This window comes from Rhea americana, unplaced genomic scaffold, assembly GCF_003343005.1.
Source record: "Rhea americana isolate MKP2758 unplaced genomic scaffold, rheAme1 scaffold_390, whole genome shotgun sequence".
Lineage (NCBI taxonomy): Eukaryota > Metazoa > Chordata > Aves > Rheiformes > Rheidae > Rhea > Rhea americana.
The window spans coordinates 52,266-69,932 of record NW_028186524.1 but is presented as its reverse complement, the minus strand read 5'-3'; the positions used below and the strand labels follow the sequence as shown (position 1 = coordinate 69,932).

General features: G+C 48.0%; 1 protein-coding gene across 4 annotated transcripts in view; it reads left to right on the top strand.

Moving 5' to 3' along the window:
• ARHGEF18 (Rho/Rac guanine nucleotide exchange factor 18) overlaps window positions 1–17,667 on the top strand; it is a 53,524-nt gene that overhangs the window by 6,306 nt on the left and 29,551 nt on the right. For 2 of the 4 annotated variants that reach the window (XM_085313613.1, XM_085313612.1), the window contains exons 2-10: window positions 615–751; window positions 1,427–1,926; window positions 3,534–3,717; window positions 4,696–4,810; window positions 5,701–5,758; window positions 5,980–6,024; window positions 6,433–6,513; window positions 6,912–7,017; window positions 7,499–7,673. In XM_085313613.1, coding sequence (XP_085169739.1) covers window positions 737–751; window positions 1,427–1,926; window positions 3,534–3,717; window positions 4,696–4,810; window positions 5,701–5,758; window positions 5,980–6,024; window positions 6,433–6,513; window positions 6,912–7,017; window positions 7,499–7,673 — 1,279 coding nt within the window. In that variant the 5' untranslated portion in view covers window positions 615–736. Of the gene's footprint in view, window positions 1–614; window positions 752–1,426; window positions 1,927–3,533; window positions 3,718–4,695; window positions 4,811–5,700; window positions 5,759–5,979; window positions 6,025–6,432; window positions 6,514–6,911; window positions 7,018–7,498; window positions 7,674–17,667 lie in introns of those variants that run through there. The other 2 variants (XM_085313611.1, XM_085313614.1) reach the window with 2 other exon arrangements.

The window sequence follows — 17,667 nt, the reverse complement described above, 5'->3', positions numbered from 1 at the left end:
TTATCAGATGGTGTACACACACTCAGGCTCACACTCGTTTAACAATCCTGTGCGGGCAAAATCCACACCTTCCACAGCGACCTTGGTATCAGGAGCATTTTATGCTTCCACTGCTGCTCTGAATGTTCAGTGTTGCCTGGAGTCATTAATGTGTCTCTGATCTCATCTCCCAGCGGCATCCTTTGTTCTTTAAGGATGAGAATAAAATTGCTGACAATATTTCTTTTTCACGGATTCCTGCTGCTTTAAAGGTCCATAATCTAAATGACAGCAGTCATAATGTGCTTAACTCTTCTGTCTTACTACAGAAACAGCCTCTGTAGCACAGGAAATGCTGTAAGTAAGTGTCTGGCTCGAGCAGTGCAAGCCTGGTCTTTGTCTCTGCACACACCATAGCTCGAGGGATAAAGTTTCTGCTGCTAGGGGACCCCTGCGTCATGTTCCTGGAGGATCAAGGCCACCAAGGTGCTGATACCACCTGCACTGCCTGTCTGCAAGAGAGCAGAGGGCCACCTGGAGCCTTTCAGTGCCACCAGATGCTAGCTCTCCGTGTGCGGCTGATTTCACACACCTCCAGGCTGCCTGGTCACATGCTGTGACTTTCTCTCTTGCAGGATCCGAGGGCAAGCCATGCTTACAGGAATTCACTGACCGCAGCATTGCTGCCTCGGAGTATCGCAACCCCAAAAACTTCCTCCCACCCCTGATTGCTGGGAATGACTCCTTCTTCACTTGTATGGCTGAAGAAAAGGCAAGTGTCCTGTTTTGCTCTGCTACCACAGCACAAGGCAGGAGCCAGGGTCAGCTAACTYGGTAGTCAAGACTGCATCCCAAGGGGTCTGTGGGTGGAATAAGGATGGGGAAAAGGGGTACCAATACAGACTGTCATGGGCTGGAAGGAATACAAGGTTGTATTGTTCCTGCTGCTAGGCAAAATCAAAGCTCCTTGCTTCACACTGATGTTAGTGGGAATAAGAGAGAGAGAGACCTTGAGGGCAATATCCGCATCCCCTGCAGCAAGCTGAGCAGTTGGGGCTGGGACAGCCTGGCCGTGAGGTGCAGCAGGATGTTACAAAGCCTGTTGTGAGAAACCAAGCTGCAGGYTGGGCCTGCCTAGCTGCAGGTGGGCTGGGACAGGAAAGAAAAGCAGGTATGGCTCCACAGGGAAATGCCCCCTTTGCAGGATATATGCAACACCTTCAGAAGGGAGTATAGGATTCACATGCTCATGCCATAGAATCATAGAATCAGTAAGGTTGTAAGGGACCTCTGGAGATCATCTAGTCCAACCTCCCTGCTCAGCAGGGTCACCTAGAGCATGTTAGACAGGGTTGCATCCAGGCGGGCCTTGAATATCTCCAGAGAAGGAGMCTCCGCAACCTCTCTGRGCAACCTGTTCTATGCCAAGCTGTTGTTCCCTTTGCAGGAGGACTCATCTTCCGTAGAGCTGGATGTCCCTACGGCAGATTTGCACAGCAGCACGGAGGATCTCCTCTCAGAGTCTGCTCTCCATGGCACGGAGTATTACAGAGATCTGGGATTTCTGAGCCTGCCAGTTACCAGCACAGCACCAGAGACTGCATCACAGCCAGAACAAGCACCCCAAGTYGTATCTGCCTTTCGCTTATTGGAAGAGAGACCAGGGATTTTGAGCAAAATGTCCGTGGATGTTGCTTTTTCCAATCCTGTCTCCTGCTCGGTACGTTATGGGGAGGCCGACTGCCACTTTCTGAACAGAGACCGTGTTTCCTCCTGCACAGCAGTACCGCAAGAGGGAAMTGGCACCTCTGAATGTCCTGCAGAGCTGGGCAAAGTGCTGGAGCTGCAGGAGGCTGAGGAGACCTTCCCTACGCTTGTGAGATCCATGTCTACCTCACGGAGACACAGCTGGGAGAGCCCCACATCGCCCCAGGACTGTAAGCGCAGGTAAAGCAGGCCTGGGAGCAGAATCTGATACATACAGTTCAATGAAAGAGTGCAAAGCTGGAGCGATCACACTGCCCCGAGCTCTGGCTGCAGCTGGGTGGTCTCCCTCCCACATCAGCATCTGCTGGAAGCCTACTGCTCAGGTTGGGTGGGATGTGGAGGAACAGACAGTGGGACGGCAAAAGGCTTTTACGTCTTCTTGGTATTAGGAAGAGCCTCTTTCCTGCTCTTGGGGCTGGGAAGAGGATCTCTCATCTGGGCAGAGCACATCTCTGCCTAGAGGGAACTTTTGAATAGTATCAGCTGCCCTGATACCCTCTGTCTCCTGGCTCAGAGGCAACTTCGCCCACTCCACAAGTATGAAGACAGCTCTGTCAAACCTGCTTTTCCTTCTTGTCAGTGAGCTGGCTTGGTGGAGTCTGTACTTGCAGTTGCAGCACTGTCCTCCTGCCCTTTGTTCTCCATGAGGCYGCAGAAGACAGTGTATTTTGCGGCRCGATGCTGAGCTCTGGCTGGCAGCTCTGGTTTCCAGGCCTGGCATTACTGTTGTGCCGTGCTCCTGTCACATGAAGGCCTCAGGCTCCAGGTTTTTGCACGCGTGCTTCCCCTCCTGACAAACGTATTGATCTTGCTGCTGGTTGGGAGTTAGGTGCAGGCCAGCAATGACTATTTTTATCTCTCCTCCTTATAAGGTGCCCTAAAATTATCTCAGTCTGAAATCTTGACCACTCTTTATCAAGCTCAGGCTTCAGTTCTCAGACCTATTGTTGTTCCATGCGCTGCGGATCAGTCACAGTTTATACTGTACAACAGGCACATGAGCAACAACCTCACAGAACAGCTATCAGAGTGTCAGGGATTTACTCAGTCCCCTTGCTGGGTGATGAAGCATGTGTGAGTGTAGGGCCAGGGAAGGGGAATATGCCCCACTGTCCCCTAAGCAAATGCTTCCTGAAGCCTGTCTCTGGCAGCAGGAATGAAGTGACAGTGATCTGCAGACAGAATCCACTGGGGAGAGTAAGATTTTCCACTGAGCCCTATTCATCATTTTGCTCCTATGCTGTTGGCACTGCGACAGCACTTTGCGCTYGGAAACCATGGTGCACTGGGAAGGCTGTTCTGCCCCTCATTTCCCAGAAAAGGATTTCTTCTTCCTTCCTTGAAGCTAGGCTGTGGTGGGGTAGGATTTACGACATGATGCTAGTACAGTGATTTGATAAACAACAACATCTGCCATTTCTAAATGCCCAGAGGAACTTTCCTGGCATTGCAGCCACCAGGGCAGCAGCGCTCACGCAGGCAAGGCAGGCTGCTGTCAGGATGGCTGCACAGTCTCAGGGTTGCTAAGAGATCAGCAGGAGCCGCTGGGCACTAAACATCTCTGGGTGAACCTGCTGATGGCAGCCAGAGCAGCTGCTTTTAACAGGCCCAGGATTTGGTGTCTGGGCTGATGCTTCTTGACATTTCCCTTTCCGTGTGCCTGCTGTAGTGACCCTGCTTTGTCTTAATTTCATGCGCTCCTCAGGACTGTCTGTCCAAAGCCAGGGTGTTGCATGGCGCAACAGGGCTGGCTTGCTAAGCTGGCTTGTGCTTCTTTCCTGAATTAGGTTTAGCCTGGATGCCACAGAGATGGGCAGTGACCCAGAGCATGAGGACGTGGCCTCTCGTGTGCCTTCAACTGCCCAGAGGGGAGCTGGAAGCCTGGAGCAGCAGTGGGGCGGCACGGTGATCAAAGTGGAGATAGAGCCGTTAYGCCCGAACCTCACGGTTGGCCCCAGCTTTGAGGAGGTGGTGAGTGCGTGAGGGCTGTGTGCATGTTCGCAGTGGGGCGAGCTGGGGATGCAGAAAGCCACACGCACAGGTGGCAGCCGCAGGCTGGATTCCTCAGATGCCAGTGCTGAACCAGGTATACCAAGGTGTTGGCAGGAATCTCAGCAAGGACAAGCTTTCTCTGCTCTGGGACAAACTGTCTCCTCTTGCAGGATAAAGGCCCTGAGAGCTGGCTGATACACAGCCCTCTTTTCCCTTACATCTAGTTGGAATTTGCCTTATGGCAACTTGCATATGTTGCCTTTTTTCCTGTCACTGTGCACCCCTGCGAAGAGTCTGGCTTCGTCTGATCTATTATCCTCCGTCGGGTAGTTGAAGGCAGAAATTTGACTCCTCCACTTTCACCTTTTGCTTTTCCAGAGAATTTCTTTGGATTCAATTCATATTAAAAGGAGAACTGCATAGCAGTGTAACATGTCTTATAGGCACAAGTAAGAAGTGGGAAGTAGCTAAGGAGGTGTCAGCCACAAGATAACAAATGTCACAGCAGCATATACTTGCTCCAGCCTGCCCTGGAGTCCACACCTGAAGTCCAACAAACAAATGGGCCCTACAGGCTGCTGTCATCACAACCTGACAAAACAAGAGGGAAGGGGCGAGGAGTCAGCCTGTTCCTGGTAGTTTTCCTCTGTATTTGTTTTTGAAGGTTTTTTTTTTTCTGGCAGCTGCCTTGCTGGTTCCCCACTGAGACTTTGAGGCAGAGCTGGTGACAGGATCCATCTCTTGGGCCTTGGACTAATCCTGTGCCCTGCTATGGCTGTGGTTGATGCCACAGCTATCATCAGCCAGGCAGTGAGGGAATAATCTGCCCACTAGCAGTTAGCTGGAGATGGGAGCCCTATCCCCTGCCTTGCACTTCACCAGCCACGCTGTGCCACCGATGGAGGTTCCCTTGGTGCACCAAGGACCAAAGATGTCCATGACCTTTTACTTCTCCAGGAATGTGGCAGCAATGGGAAGAGACTGAGGTCAAAGTCTGTCCCATCAGCCTGCGACAAGGTTGCCTCCCCTCAGATACCTTGCAGTTTCGACACTCCTCTTTCAGCTGTGGAAGGTTGGTATATACTAAATCTATGGCATTAAATGAATTCAAATTTTTTGTGATTAAGAAGATACAAAACTGGAGATGTAGCCTCTGAAAGCCTAGACATCCTCTGCCCTTGCCTTCTACATGGTCCCAGGAGCTCCTGGAACAAAATCAAGCTGACTTAGAGTTTGTTCTAGGCAAAGTGTGTAGTCTAAGTGCAGACATGCCTGTCTCCAGTGACACATTGCCATATAACCTGTCTGTGGCTGGTGCATTGGTCGTTCCCTACTCACACAAGATGGTATCCTAGGAACAAAATGYATCATCTTATCTGACTGGGTTTAAATGCCCTCCTTAGGAGGGCTTTATGAGCCTGAGAAAAGAGAAATCCCTGCTCAGATTTTTTCCTGAGCTCCAGCTCTTATTGCAACCTCTGCTGCAAAATGTGGTGACAGGACTCAGCTCATATGAGAGCGCAACAGATGGCCTATCAGCACCACAGCTGATGCAAACTTAATTTTGGCCATCTCTCTACTGCTGGAATCTATTAACCTCTTACACCTGTGAGGACTGCCCTGAGGCAAAATGTAGAAAGTTGTTGAGAGCACAGCCTGGGAAGTGAGTGGAGGGGCAGCCAAGTGTGGAAGCTGGCCCTCATGGGTAGGGTCTGTGCGACRGTGTTACTTCCTACCCTCTGGTTGCAAGCAGGCTGCTCAGAAATTAAAGTAAAATAGACTGGAGAATAGAGCGATAACACAGAAAAGTGATGCAGCCTTTCCCTCGCTCAGCACTTCTCTCACACCATCAGATGCAGAGTTTAAACCTAGCAGRATTAACAGGGTCTAATTGCATAGCTTGAAACCTGGTGCTCTGCAAAGGCAAACCAGAATCCCTGCTGAGAGTGTTTTATGTTCCAGGTGTTGAACCCCCTGCTCTGGAGATGCTGGAGAAGGACCATGTGTCCCCAGACCAAGTGTAGGTATTGTCAGTCCTGGAATGGCCATATCGAGATGGCTGGGATTCCTGAGTGCATCTGAGCTACTGGAGATCCAGTATCAAACCATAAGGGAGATCCCACTCCATGCTGGGGCTGAACAGTTGGTCATAAAATGGCATCTGATGCTTCACGGGGTACAAAATGTATTTACAAGGAYATTTTCTAATCTCTCATTTTTCTTTTGCCTCATCCTTGGTAGACTAATTGTCCAGCAGGTACTTCAGGAGCTGAAACAGTATCATGGGTGAGTGCCTCTGGAACTGGTACCTAGGAACAGCACAGAACAGAGCTTGCCCCCTTACACACAGCCCTTTTGGAGAGTGCACAGAATTACTGATGCTTCCTCTCTGAGCCCATGACTTTGTGCTCTAAATCCCTCCACTGGGGTTGGAGGTCATGGGCCTGCCTGGGACCCAAAGGCTAATGACACTTAGTCCTCTGAGGACAAATACCTAGGGCAGCAGAATTGCTGTATTCTTCCAGTGTTTCTGAAACTAGAGTGAGATTGCAAGGAGAAGTAGCACTTTACTGGCCTGTTCTGTAATTCTAAACACATGTGACTGCCCACTCTCCAAAGACGGGCCTTTCAGCTGAYGCACAAGTTCTGCTCTGGTGTTTTGTGCTGTGTGTCTAATGTCTTTCCCCTGCACAGGGCGAAGCAGAGAGCATGTGTGCAAGAAAGCAGCGATGCTTCCCAGCAGAACCTCACGTGGTTTGAGTTCCTGTCTAATGAGTAAGTGAGTGCTAAGCCAGGCAGTAACCCAGATGCTTTGTGTCCCCTGAGCAGATTCTGATTTCTAGTTCCCCTCCATCTAAGCTCTACTGCCCTGCTAACGCTGTGTGCAGGACACTGGTATGAGACAGGACTGGGGCCCCCGTTGTGTATGGCACTGATCAAAAAACAGAGAGACAGACAGAACTTGCACAGATAATTTGAAAGCTCAGCTCCTTATTTGCACATCTCTCCCTGAAAGACATGACTGATGCTGAACTTGAACTTCTGGGGGGATGGAAAGTCAGAGATGGGGTCCTAAAGTAGTGCATCAAGTGAAATCTATGAGTGATCTTTTAGAGAACTGTGCTTGCCCAGTTACCTTCCCCGTAGCTAAAATTTTGGGGGGCTTGTTTCAGAAATGAGGACAGTGGAAAGACTGATAAAGCAGAGAGAGGCACAAAGGTGATGCGACGTCTGAGTTCCCTGCGGAGCCGAGTCACTGGATCCTGGCAGAAGGATAAGGTAAGGGAGAGATGATGAATCTGCAAAGGGTTTACTGAATTTTCCAAGTAGAAAATATGATCTGACCCAAKAAGCCAGTTGGATTGCTTTTGGATAGACGTGACCTCTATACTCCCAGCCCGCCTGGACTATTGTCCAGCACTGGACAAACTGATACCTGATTTTTCGACCACCTTGATCATGGGCATGTTCTGCCTGCCCTTCAATGGCAGATCACCCACTGTGGCAAGGAGGAGAGCCAGCAGAAGGGCCAACTCGTGCTGTAACGCCATGTCCTGCCCTTCATCACATGTGGCTCTAGCCTTTAGGAAGGCATTTGGGAAAGTCACTTGAATCTCAAAGGCTGGAGTACTAAGAGGCCCATTGTACTTTCTATGGGCCACCTCTCTGCCTGCTCATTTTTACTAAGGAAAAAAGGAACGTGTGGGGAGTGCAAGGCCCATAATAGAGGCCTGTAATAGCTGTGTTTTCTCTCCTCCAGGGTAAGAACAAAGAGCAGACCAAAGAGAAAGAGAAGGAGAAAGAGCCAAAGGAGCCAAAAGAAAGGTGGAAAGAGATCAATGGGCACCAGCTTGTGCCAGGGGTTTTCTCCAGTTGCACCAGCTGCTCACTGTGTGCCAAACCTCTTGTGAATAAAAGTGGTCTGCAGTGCCTGAGTGAGTACGGCTGTCACTATCTGACTCTGACCCAGCCTGGCTGTAACCTGCTTCCCCAACCTGCTGTCTGGGCCAGGCTGGCTATACCCCCGCCTGTATCAGCCTCATAGATTGCTTCAGTTTTCTGCCTGGCTTGACTATACTGCACCACCCTGCTTGGCCTGGCTCAGTTGTTCTCCAGATAGGCTAAATGATCTCTAAACCCTGCCTGGCATTAGTTTSTTCTCATTATCTTTGGCCATCTGACATTTCCTGCCCTATTCCCAAAAGGAGGGTTCTGGGTCAACTCTGCTTTTTCACAAAGTTCTGCATCGCCCAAGCACTTATCCTTGCTGCCTGAGAGAAGCTGGGTCTTTTAGGCTTTTTTTCCCCACACATAGTAATTTGTCAGCTCCACATCTGCTCTGTGAATGGACACAGGGAATTCCTAGAGCTTTATTAGCTAATCCAAAAGTTAAATGGTGCCTCCCAGGACCTGCAAGGATGAGACTGTTGCTTTGCAGATCTAAGCAGTGCACAGGAATTGCAGCTGCTCCTTTGCTTGTCCTTGTCCTCCTGTTGTGTTCACTTGGCATGCAGGGGACATGTGGGCTTTGCTGCATGGGCTTGGCTGATAGGCGAGCCCTGCCTCTGCTCTTTGGGGCAGGCACTCAGGGCACTGAAGAACACTTTCTTTCCAGAGGGATTGTCTGTGCACAGAATAAATCTTTTGGAAATGAGAGACTTGCTCTCTTTCTCTGCCCTGTATCCTCAAGCAATGCTCATTCTCAAGTAGGAGACTCTCAGAGGCTCTTAAGGTCAGTAAAACCTTCCTGGGACAGAAGAGAACTGGCTGCCCTTGGACATGTATTGTGAGGAGCATGTTTTCCTTTCAGGGCAGATGGAGGGAAATGTAAAAGGATCATGGGCCTAGCTGTTAGTGAACACATGGCATGTGTTGCAGCAAGGGACAGCAGGGAGCTGAGTGAGAGCAAGTGCTTTGTGGATGTTTAGAAACAACTGTGAGAGGAGGTGGTGTTGTGCCAAGACCTTATGCTTGCTTTCCAAGGAACCTCATAGCGGAGGCTCTACTTGCATGGTATGCTGCTTTACAAAGAGTATCTGAATCTGAGAGGATGCAGGTAGACTCCGACCCCAGAGCACCAAGAGCTTGGAGTCACGCTCTGTATGGCCCTGGAAGCTCTGAGGCTGTTTGCCCAGGATGGCACAAGTGATGCTTCTTTGAACAGCTGCTTTAGTAATTGGTGATCCGGAGCACAAGGGGTGTGAGCTAGAGGTCGAAGATGTGTCTAAACTGGAGTATGGTTCAGCATATCGTTGTCCACTATAAATGTGCGGAGAATGAGTGTAAGTTGGAGTAATCTTTACCTTGGTTCTTAGCCCTGCTGTGAGGAATCTGTGTTTCTGAGTCTTACTAACTTTCAGGAGAAAAACTACAAGGTGACTGAAGAACTGGATGTCTTCGGGATTCTGTGATGTCTCCTTTGGCTTTCTGAGCTATATGGGGATTTTGCTGCTTGTGTAGAGGCCAGTGTAGGTGGTTGGGCTGCAGAGCTTGTTTTCATATGCTCCCTTTGTGGTGGCTTGAGCTGAGGCTGAGGAATTGGGCAGGGCTTGAGATGTTTGTTAAAATTATTGGTTTGTCTCTGGTCAGATCTGGATTGGGACCTGTCGTTGGACAGCTGTTAGTCTGAGAGTGCCTATATTTGGATTATGCTGGGCAGAATGCTGAGACCTTTGCAAGCTCCTTCTGGGCACCAGAGTTGGTGGTTGATCTCACTAGCTCCTGTTATTGCAGTGAGGAGTGGTGCACTGTCTCCTGGCGAGTCCCTGATAAGGCTCTTGAAAAGGAAGATTTTGGGCCACACCTCAGCCAGGGTGACATGTCTACTTTTCAGCAGTGAGAGCTGCTCTGCCAGCGTTCAGTCTGAGCTGTAGTTGTTGCCAGCATCTAAGAATATTTGGCTGCTCTTTTTGTTTTCTCATAATAAATTCACACTTCACCATCTATATGCTTTGGCCTGAGGCCAGCTCTCTGTCCACCTCATGGTCAGGTGCTGTTGTTTATTTGTTATCTCCATGGTATTTTTAACTGTAGCACCACCACGTGGTAGAAGACAAAATAGGCTCATCTAAAGAAAATAAAAGAATAAATGGYGAAAAGGAGAGGGATGAGTTGAGGCCAAAGAGAGGAAGGACAGGGGAATGGCTAGGAAGCCTTAAGTCTTTTCACTACCCTGTGGCACAGAAGGTCAGGTAGCTACCATAACTGCGTGAAATAGGAATAAGATTTCTTCTTATTCGAGGAAGTAACAGCAAGGAGCTGTGCGCTTAGTTCAGAATGACGAATTATAATTCTTCTGCTAGAGACATAAATGTGTGCTGTGAAGAAGGTCAGCAGCCTGGGTAGCTCTGTACATGGCACACTTGCTTCCCTGCCCGCACCTCATGGTGTAGCCTCACACCAGGGACATCTTAGCAGTACAAATCTCCCAGCATGGGAGGTAAGGAGTCTGCTGTGTGTGTCTGGAGTACAGATGCAGGATAGTTTCTGCAGCTCCAGTTTCAGTCTTACAATGTTAAGAGTATGGCAGGGATGAAAAACAAAGAGGAATGCTTGTGGTAACTGGGATCTCAACAACAGTGGCCACCCAAACTTCACTTGTTACATAAACTTTGAACTGTGTGCCTCTTAGTTTGTTGTTCACCTGGAAATAGAGAAAGCTCCTTTTGAGCCTTTGATGTCAAGTGTGGAAAAGGTTCTATGCCTAAATTAATCCTTTCTTATAAACATGCTTCCAGAGTTTATGCAACAGGACTTAGATGAATCCCAGGAAAGCCCTGACAGGAGGAGAGCTCTCCAAACAGGCTGTGCCGTGGAGGGGAGCCAAGGATATGTCATGGAATACATATGACAGAAGGATTGCTTTCCTCCTAGTGACCTAAGCTTGAACACTGGAGTAGAGGTGGGTCTTCTACATCTTCTTTAGTTGAGAGCAACCAGTCTATTACTTTATGGGAAAGATGCAGCTGTAGCCCCCTTTGGTTGCTCAGAGAGGCCACCATCTTCAAAAGTTAACCAAATTGCAACTAAAGCATTCAGCAGGTTTCAGACAAACWCCTTTTCTTTAAGAGAAGGCACTCCATTTACTGAATCTTCACGAATAATGCAGGCTRGAGGGCTGGCTGTGATTAATATCATACTGCCCACCTGTCCTAGGATGACCCTTGCTGGCTGTTTCAGTCGACAGGCTAATTTATAACAAATGGTTGTAACATGCAGTCTCCAGGACTAATTTAAGGCATATTGTGAAAGAAGTTTGGAGAGCTGCTTCCTTTCTTCTAATAGTTCTGTGGGTAAATGGAGGACATGGGTCTCTGCAATTGTCGGACAAACATCTTTCACTCATGCTGTTTTCATCTGTAAAGGAAACAGCCCAAAATATTGCCTAGTCTAGACTTGAAATGTAGTGTGTGAAATTCACCTCTCACTTCGCAATTGTGTTTGCACACTTTTGCTTTTAGGATTTCCAGTGCAGCACCAGTAAGCTAATATAAGAAAGACAGGTTTGGCTTACATTAATGAGGACTCGTCTCATTTCCTATCATGACATTTCTGCTGATAGCCCACTCAGAGTCCAGAGAAATCTAAAAAGCAGCAGACAACCTGAGACTTACATTTCTGGAAAGAAACTCAACTGCCAAAAAGCTTCTATTTTGGGGAAAGAGGTTTAGCTGCTGTAACGTGATGACAGTGATAAATGGACTGGGAGTTCTACTTGGAATAAATGATTACTGACAGAAGTCCAAATAAAACAGGCAAAATCAGAGAGACTATGGGCTAATTCTGTTATAAGCCAACAAAGCAGGATGTAAAGCAACTGTGAAAGTGGTCTGTCGTATTGGTTTCAGAGGAAACACTGACCGAACTATGAATCTGCTGACATACAGCTGGCCCTGCTAAATAGTCTTTGCAACTCTAGAGGGTTTAGAGAAGGAAGCTGCAAAACATTATTCTGAGTCCTCCTCATTTTCTGCTTTTCACTTTCTTCTCCTATCTGGGCAGTACTGCCTTTACTTGGAACATTTCCAAGCTGCTCCCCCCACCCATGCCTTCCCTTATAAAACCTCAGGATCTTAAACACTTGGCCTGACAAATGCATAAGCTGATCTGGTGGTAATCTATCTACCATTCCCTCTACTATTCGTTCAGTAAGAAATGTTTTATTATTGTAGATAATTAAACAGAATTAGAAAGTGGGTGCTATACTCTTCACTGTGATCCAAACCTTAGCTCTAAGCTAGAGTATTTGCGTAGGTCGCTGTGCCAGATTTTACTCTGATTTTGCGGAGATGCCCTGAGGCCAGCCATACAAGCACAGGATGTTCTGTGAAAACTGCAGTTGGGCAATCTGCAATGCTTTACTTGTATATTATAGTGAAGCACAAAGTTTGAAGTGTCTAAGGATTAATCTGTCACTAAATGGCAGCCAGCTGTTTACCCACAAATTGCTTCATATAGTGATTATTTCTTTGTATTATTTCAGTGCTGAGAGGTCCCAATAAAGGACTGGGACCTCACTGTAGTCTTGTAGAGAAGCAGAACAAGAGAGAGCACTTCTGAAAAGCTTGCAACTATAAGATGGGGGAAAAAATTGATGAAACAGGTCACAACATGGAAAGAAGAAAGAATATTGGTCCCATGATAGTCTGTGATTTCAGCACATTTCCAGCCCAACTGCTGCCAGGTTCTTTCAAAGCAGTGCAGGAAAGCTGTAGGGTGGATTTTGAGAGAGACATTTGTTTTATAAATGTGTTGCATTTTCAAGCTTGTCAGGGAATGCGGGTAATAGCATGAACGTGTATGATTCAAAATATGACAGACTTGCAGTGGAGATCAGTATCGTGAGTCCTCAGAGCAAGCGAGAGATAAGGAGGTAAAGGCAGGTCACGCGCTCCTCTAATTTTTCCTCTTCCCACACAGAGAGCTCTATAGCAGCCAGGCACTAGCACCAGGGCAAACTGCAGGCCCTGTTGGTATCAGGAAAAGCTTTTGTTTTCAGTAAGCAATTCAGTTGTACAAGCCGGTGCACAGATGTGCTAAAAGTGGAGCCATAGCCCCTTTTCCTTGCTTGTCTGCGCAGGGGCCGTGTGCGAAGGCCTGGGCGGACTGTGGGCGCTAGCAGCACCAAGGTGGCCAGGCAGCGCGCACCCTGCCAACTCACAGGCGCCCTAACCTTGCCTTGGCAGAAGCGACTGTAAACACTTCAGCGCAGCCCCTAGTGAATGCAAATCACCCTGGGGTTTTAATGATAAATATGGTATTTAGCATAAATCCCTGGCTCTGCACAAACATATGAACTACCATGTTAAAGCTGTCACTCGGGATGCTACATCCCATCCATCAGGGGCTTTGTTTAGTCTTTGCTCAGGACGTGGCCAGGCGCTGACGGAAGGCAGCTCCCCTCAGAAAGCCCCCCGCGGTGCGGGATGTTTACATCCGCCCGCAGGAGCAGGGCGAAGAGCAGGAGCTGGCTCTCCTGGCTCGGGGCAGGGGGCAGCCTGTCCCCCTCGGCGGGGAGCCGGCTGAGGGGAAGGAGCAGGCTGAGGGGGCGTCGCGCGCTCCCTCAGAGGAAAGCGCGGGCTGAGGGGGGCGTCGCGCGCTCCTGAGGGGAGAGCGCGGGCTGAGGGGGGCGTCACGCGCTCCCTGAGGGGAAAGCGCGGGCTGAGGGGGGCGTCGCGCGCTCCCTGAGGGGAGAGCGCGGGCTGAGGGGGCGTCGCGCGCTCCCTGAGGGGAGAGCGCGGGTTGGGGGGGAGCGTCGCGCGCTCCCTGAGGGGAGAGCGCGGGCTGAGGGGGGCGTCGCGCGCTCCCTGAGGGGAGAGCGCGGGTTGGGGGGAGCGTCGCGCGCTCCCTGAGGGGAGAGCGCGGGCTGAGGGGAGCGTCGCGCGCTCCCAGAGGGGAGAGCGCGGGTTGGGGGTGAGCGTCGCGCGCTCCTGAGGGGAGAGCGCGGGTTGGGGGGGAGCGTCGCGCGCTCCTGAGGGGAGAGCGCGGGCTGAGGGGGGCGTCGCGCGCTCCCTGAGGGGAAGCCGCGAGCCCACGGTGGGAGACCACCTCGCCCTGCCCTGCCCTCTGCGCGGCGGCGCAGGCGCGGCTTTTTGCTTCCGGGACATAGGGGCGTTTCCTGTTGCTGTGGCGGCGGCTCCCGGGACCGAGAGTTCAAGCGGCGGCTCCCCGGGGAGTCCGGTAAGAGACCGGGGTGTCAGCGAGCCCGCCGGCGCCCTGAGCCTCGTTCCGCCGCTCCCCGAGGCGGCACCCCCTCCCGGCCTTAGCGGGGGGTCCCCCTTAGCGCTAGGCCCCCCTCTCTCTCCCGTAGAGCAAAGCCCCGAGAGGCCTCGGCCCGGTGCCCGGCCGTCCCCAGCCTCGGGACCGGGGCGGCGGCGGTGTCTGGGGCCTGGGGCCGGGGCTCCGCAGGCGCCGCGCTGGTGCCCGCGGGGTTTTCGGCGGGGACCTGCTGGCTGTGGGGAGAGTGTGTCAGCTGGCCAGTGCCGCCTAGCAACGTCCCGCCGCGCTCCGCGCCGGCGAGTTGCACAACACCTGCCTCCTTCGAAAACGTGAAGGAAATCGAGATTTTGTACAGAGCGCTTGGTTTATCTCTTCCCTTTCAAGATAACTTCTGCAGGCTTCAAGCCATTCCAACGTCAGCATTTCAAGGCTTGATTAGGGAGATAAAGCAGTATGTAGCCTGTGAAGATCCAGTCTTTATCTCAGAGACTTAGGGGTCTATCTTGGGAGCCAGAGAAGGAACTGAAATATTACTGTGTGAATTACGGAAAGGAATTGATCTAGCATCACGTGTATCTAGTTCTTTTTACCCCATAGCTTGAGTCTCAGCATCCTTATTCTTGAGGAAAATATCCTATGTCTTGTCTTCTTGTTTGCTTGTACTACTCATGCTGGGGCTGCAGGGGTGAGGAATGTCCAAGGTGCACATAAAAGGACTTTGACTATGTTAGAAAAAAATGATGGAAATTGCATACTGGTGCTTACCCACAATTGTGATGACTGACCCGTTTGAAATATTCCCCAAAGCTGACATATTCCTCAATATAGAAACGAGAGAGAGATAATATCAGATTGTAGGCTTAGCTGAAATGCTTATACCTGCTGGAAAGGAAATCCCTGAAGAGAGCTAGAAGCAATGACAGATTTTGGGAGGGGTTGGGAGAAACTGGGGCTGATTGATAAATAGAGTAGCTTTCAAAGTGTTTCTGGTAGTGTATTTGGGTTTACTGCTCTAATAAATACTGTCTGAAGATTTTGCACTGTGGTTTCCTTACTGTAGCATATGTAGGCCTCCTACCAAAAACTAAGAAATGGAACAGCTCCTGAGTTGTTGGTGCTATCCCTTTTGAAGGTCTTTTTTCTTCTTAGTGACTTTTTTTTTTTAATTTGGCATGTTTTTTAAATCTTTAAAGTTATAAAATATTTGTAAGATCCCCCTTGTTATGGTAAAAAATAAATGCATGAGCTATGACTCTCACACAGGAGCCATCAGACACTGTGTGTTGTAGTTCCACTTAATGTTTACCTATGAAATATTTTAAATACCATTTATGATTGTCATACTTGCTGCTTCAGTCATGCTGCAGTGTTTCTGTAAAATGGGGGAAGGGTTCAGTGTGAGTGAATTTAAATGGTACTAATCTTTCTTCTAGAACAATATACTATTTTTATTTTGCCTTAAAAAAAAATTATCAGTTGTTCATTTGATCCATTCCAGGGGATGAAGGAGTTAGTGCTTAAAAAAACAGAAACAAAAATAAGACCCAGCCCACTGGAACTTACAGTTTGTTAGGAATGACATAAACCATTCTAATCTGCTATTGACAATAACAACAAAAACACTGAGAAAGTAATTCCTAGATCATCTGTGGAGAACAAGAGGAATATTTTAACAGGGAAACTGAAACCTAATAATTTAGTGTTGTTGCTGTCTAGTGTGGGCTGTTTGTGTTTCAGAATGTGAAGTGTCCTCTGTCACTCTGCACTCTTCCAGTTTTTCGTTTCTGCCTCTGCTCAATGGAGCATGTTAGCAAAACAAATAAACACTAAAGCCACTAGGACAAACGTTAAATCTGTTCTGAATTCATTAGGATACATGACCTGGTTTTAGCGAACACAGGAACTTCTTCAAGTTCAAGTGAAACTCCTCCTCTTCCATGAGGATTCACAAAGTTGGTTTGCTTTTTCTGGAATACTATAGTTTGAAATGTTTCTCAGTGATTGTGTTGTGTGTTTTTATGTGTAAATTTAGATTTTATATTTTATGTTAATCCTTCATATACAGGTTCCTCAGAACTAAACATTTTCTTTGTTAGTTCAATAGAGAGTAGTGATCTTGTATGTTGTAACAAGGAGGAAAAAGGGAAGAGATTTTCTTTCGTCTCTGCAGTGTCCAGAATTACTTAATATCAGAAAAATTCTTAGTTTTACAAGAAAGTTATTCTGCCCACAGCTCATTTCTGCTGGTTGAATTTAATAGCATTAAGAGTGTTCTAACTCCTTGTATCATTAGAATCAGTACTGAAGGCTGTCCTTGTTTGAGGTTAATTATGTTTTAAAGATTTTTCAATCTACCATAAATAAAAATATGTTTGTGGGGGGGGGGAAGGGAGAAGTTGTATTTTAGACTGATTACAGCATACCTAACTATTAGTTTGCAAATAGCCATTTAAGAGTTATTTTATTGGGTAGTACTGTTCCATACCAAAGGTCAGGGTCATAATACTCATAATGTTTGGTGAGTCACAGATTTATCCTGGAATTCAATTCTGGTAGACATTTATAGGACATTGCCAGTGTCTCATCCACTGTAAGGTATTACAGCTGTGGGAGAAAATGCATTCACATGCTCTTTTTGAGTTTGGTTCATTGCCCTCTTGAATACTGTGAATCAGTGTTACGCTTTGGGGCAGTGTAATATGTTGTCCAATAAAATACTCTTAAGTGACTACTTGTGAATTGTTTTTTTTTATGTGCCTTTGGAAGGCATCTCATTAAAAAGGGAAGTTTTTATTATTCTACCAGAAATTACTTTCATTATCCTGAATCTTGAACAGAATCTTTTATGATGTTTATTGAGCTCCTTGGTCCTGAATATCTCTTTGCTGGATGTGGCCTCGGTTTCATTTAGTCAGTCAATGGACTAAAGGTCATCACTGACTCTAACCAATGTGAAATGCCTCCAATGCAGTGACTGTTCACATAATAGGCAGAAGGAAGATAATGTGATGCTCTCAAAATGCTCAGTCTAATGACAAATGGCTTGATTTAAGCCCAGAAACCACCATGCTGGTTTTACTTAATTTCTCTTGCTATTTGTGGTATTGATTGATTGCTTTAGCTCTAGAAGTGGTGTTTCTGTCCCCATCCAGTCAAGGTGACCCAAATACTTGCCTACTAGCTTATAGCTGAGGATCCTTTCTGAGGCTGCCTAGCTGGTGTTCTCAGCACTAGCTATAGCTGCAGTCCTTCTGTATAGCCTTTGTGGAAATAAAATCCTTTGGAGGAATTATTTTTCTTTCTCAAACTCATATTCTTGTAGTTCCAGTTAGTCATGTAGCTGGGAGAAAAGTTGAGGGAGGACAAGACTGGGAAGAGGAAAGGAAGAGATTTAGTGGGAGTTCCCTGAGCGTTCTCAGCCCTGTGCTTCTTTGGACTTCCCGTGTCTCTCCAGTTTGAGAAACAAGTGTCCAGTTCATTTGTATACTTTTCCAAGTTATTGATCCAAATAAAACCTAATGCCATCAGCTACTGAAGTGTTACATGCAGAAATATTTTCTTTATCAGTTTTGAATTTACCAATATTCCTTTTCTTTTATTGATCTCCTTTTTTCTTTTCTTTTCTTTTTCTTTCTATTATGATGCAGGAAAGAAAGTTCCTTCCATCTGTCATTTCTAAAGTTATATCTCTATTTGTATATTCTTATAATG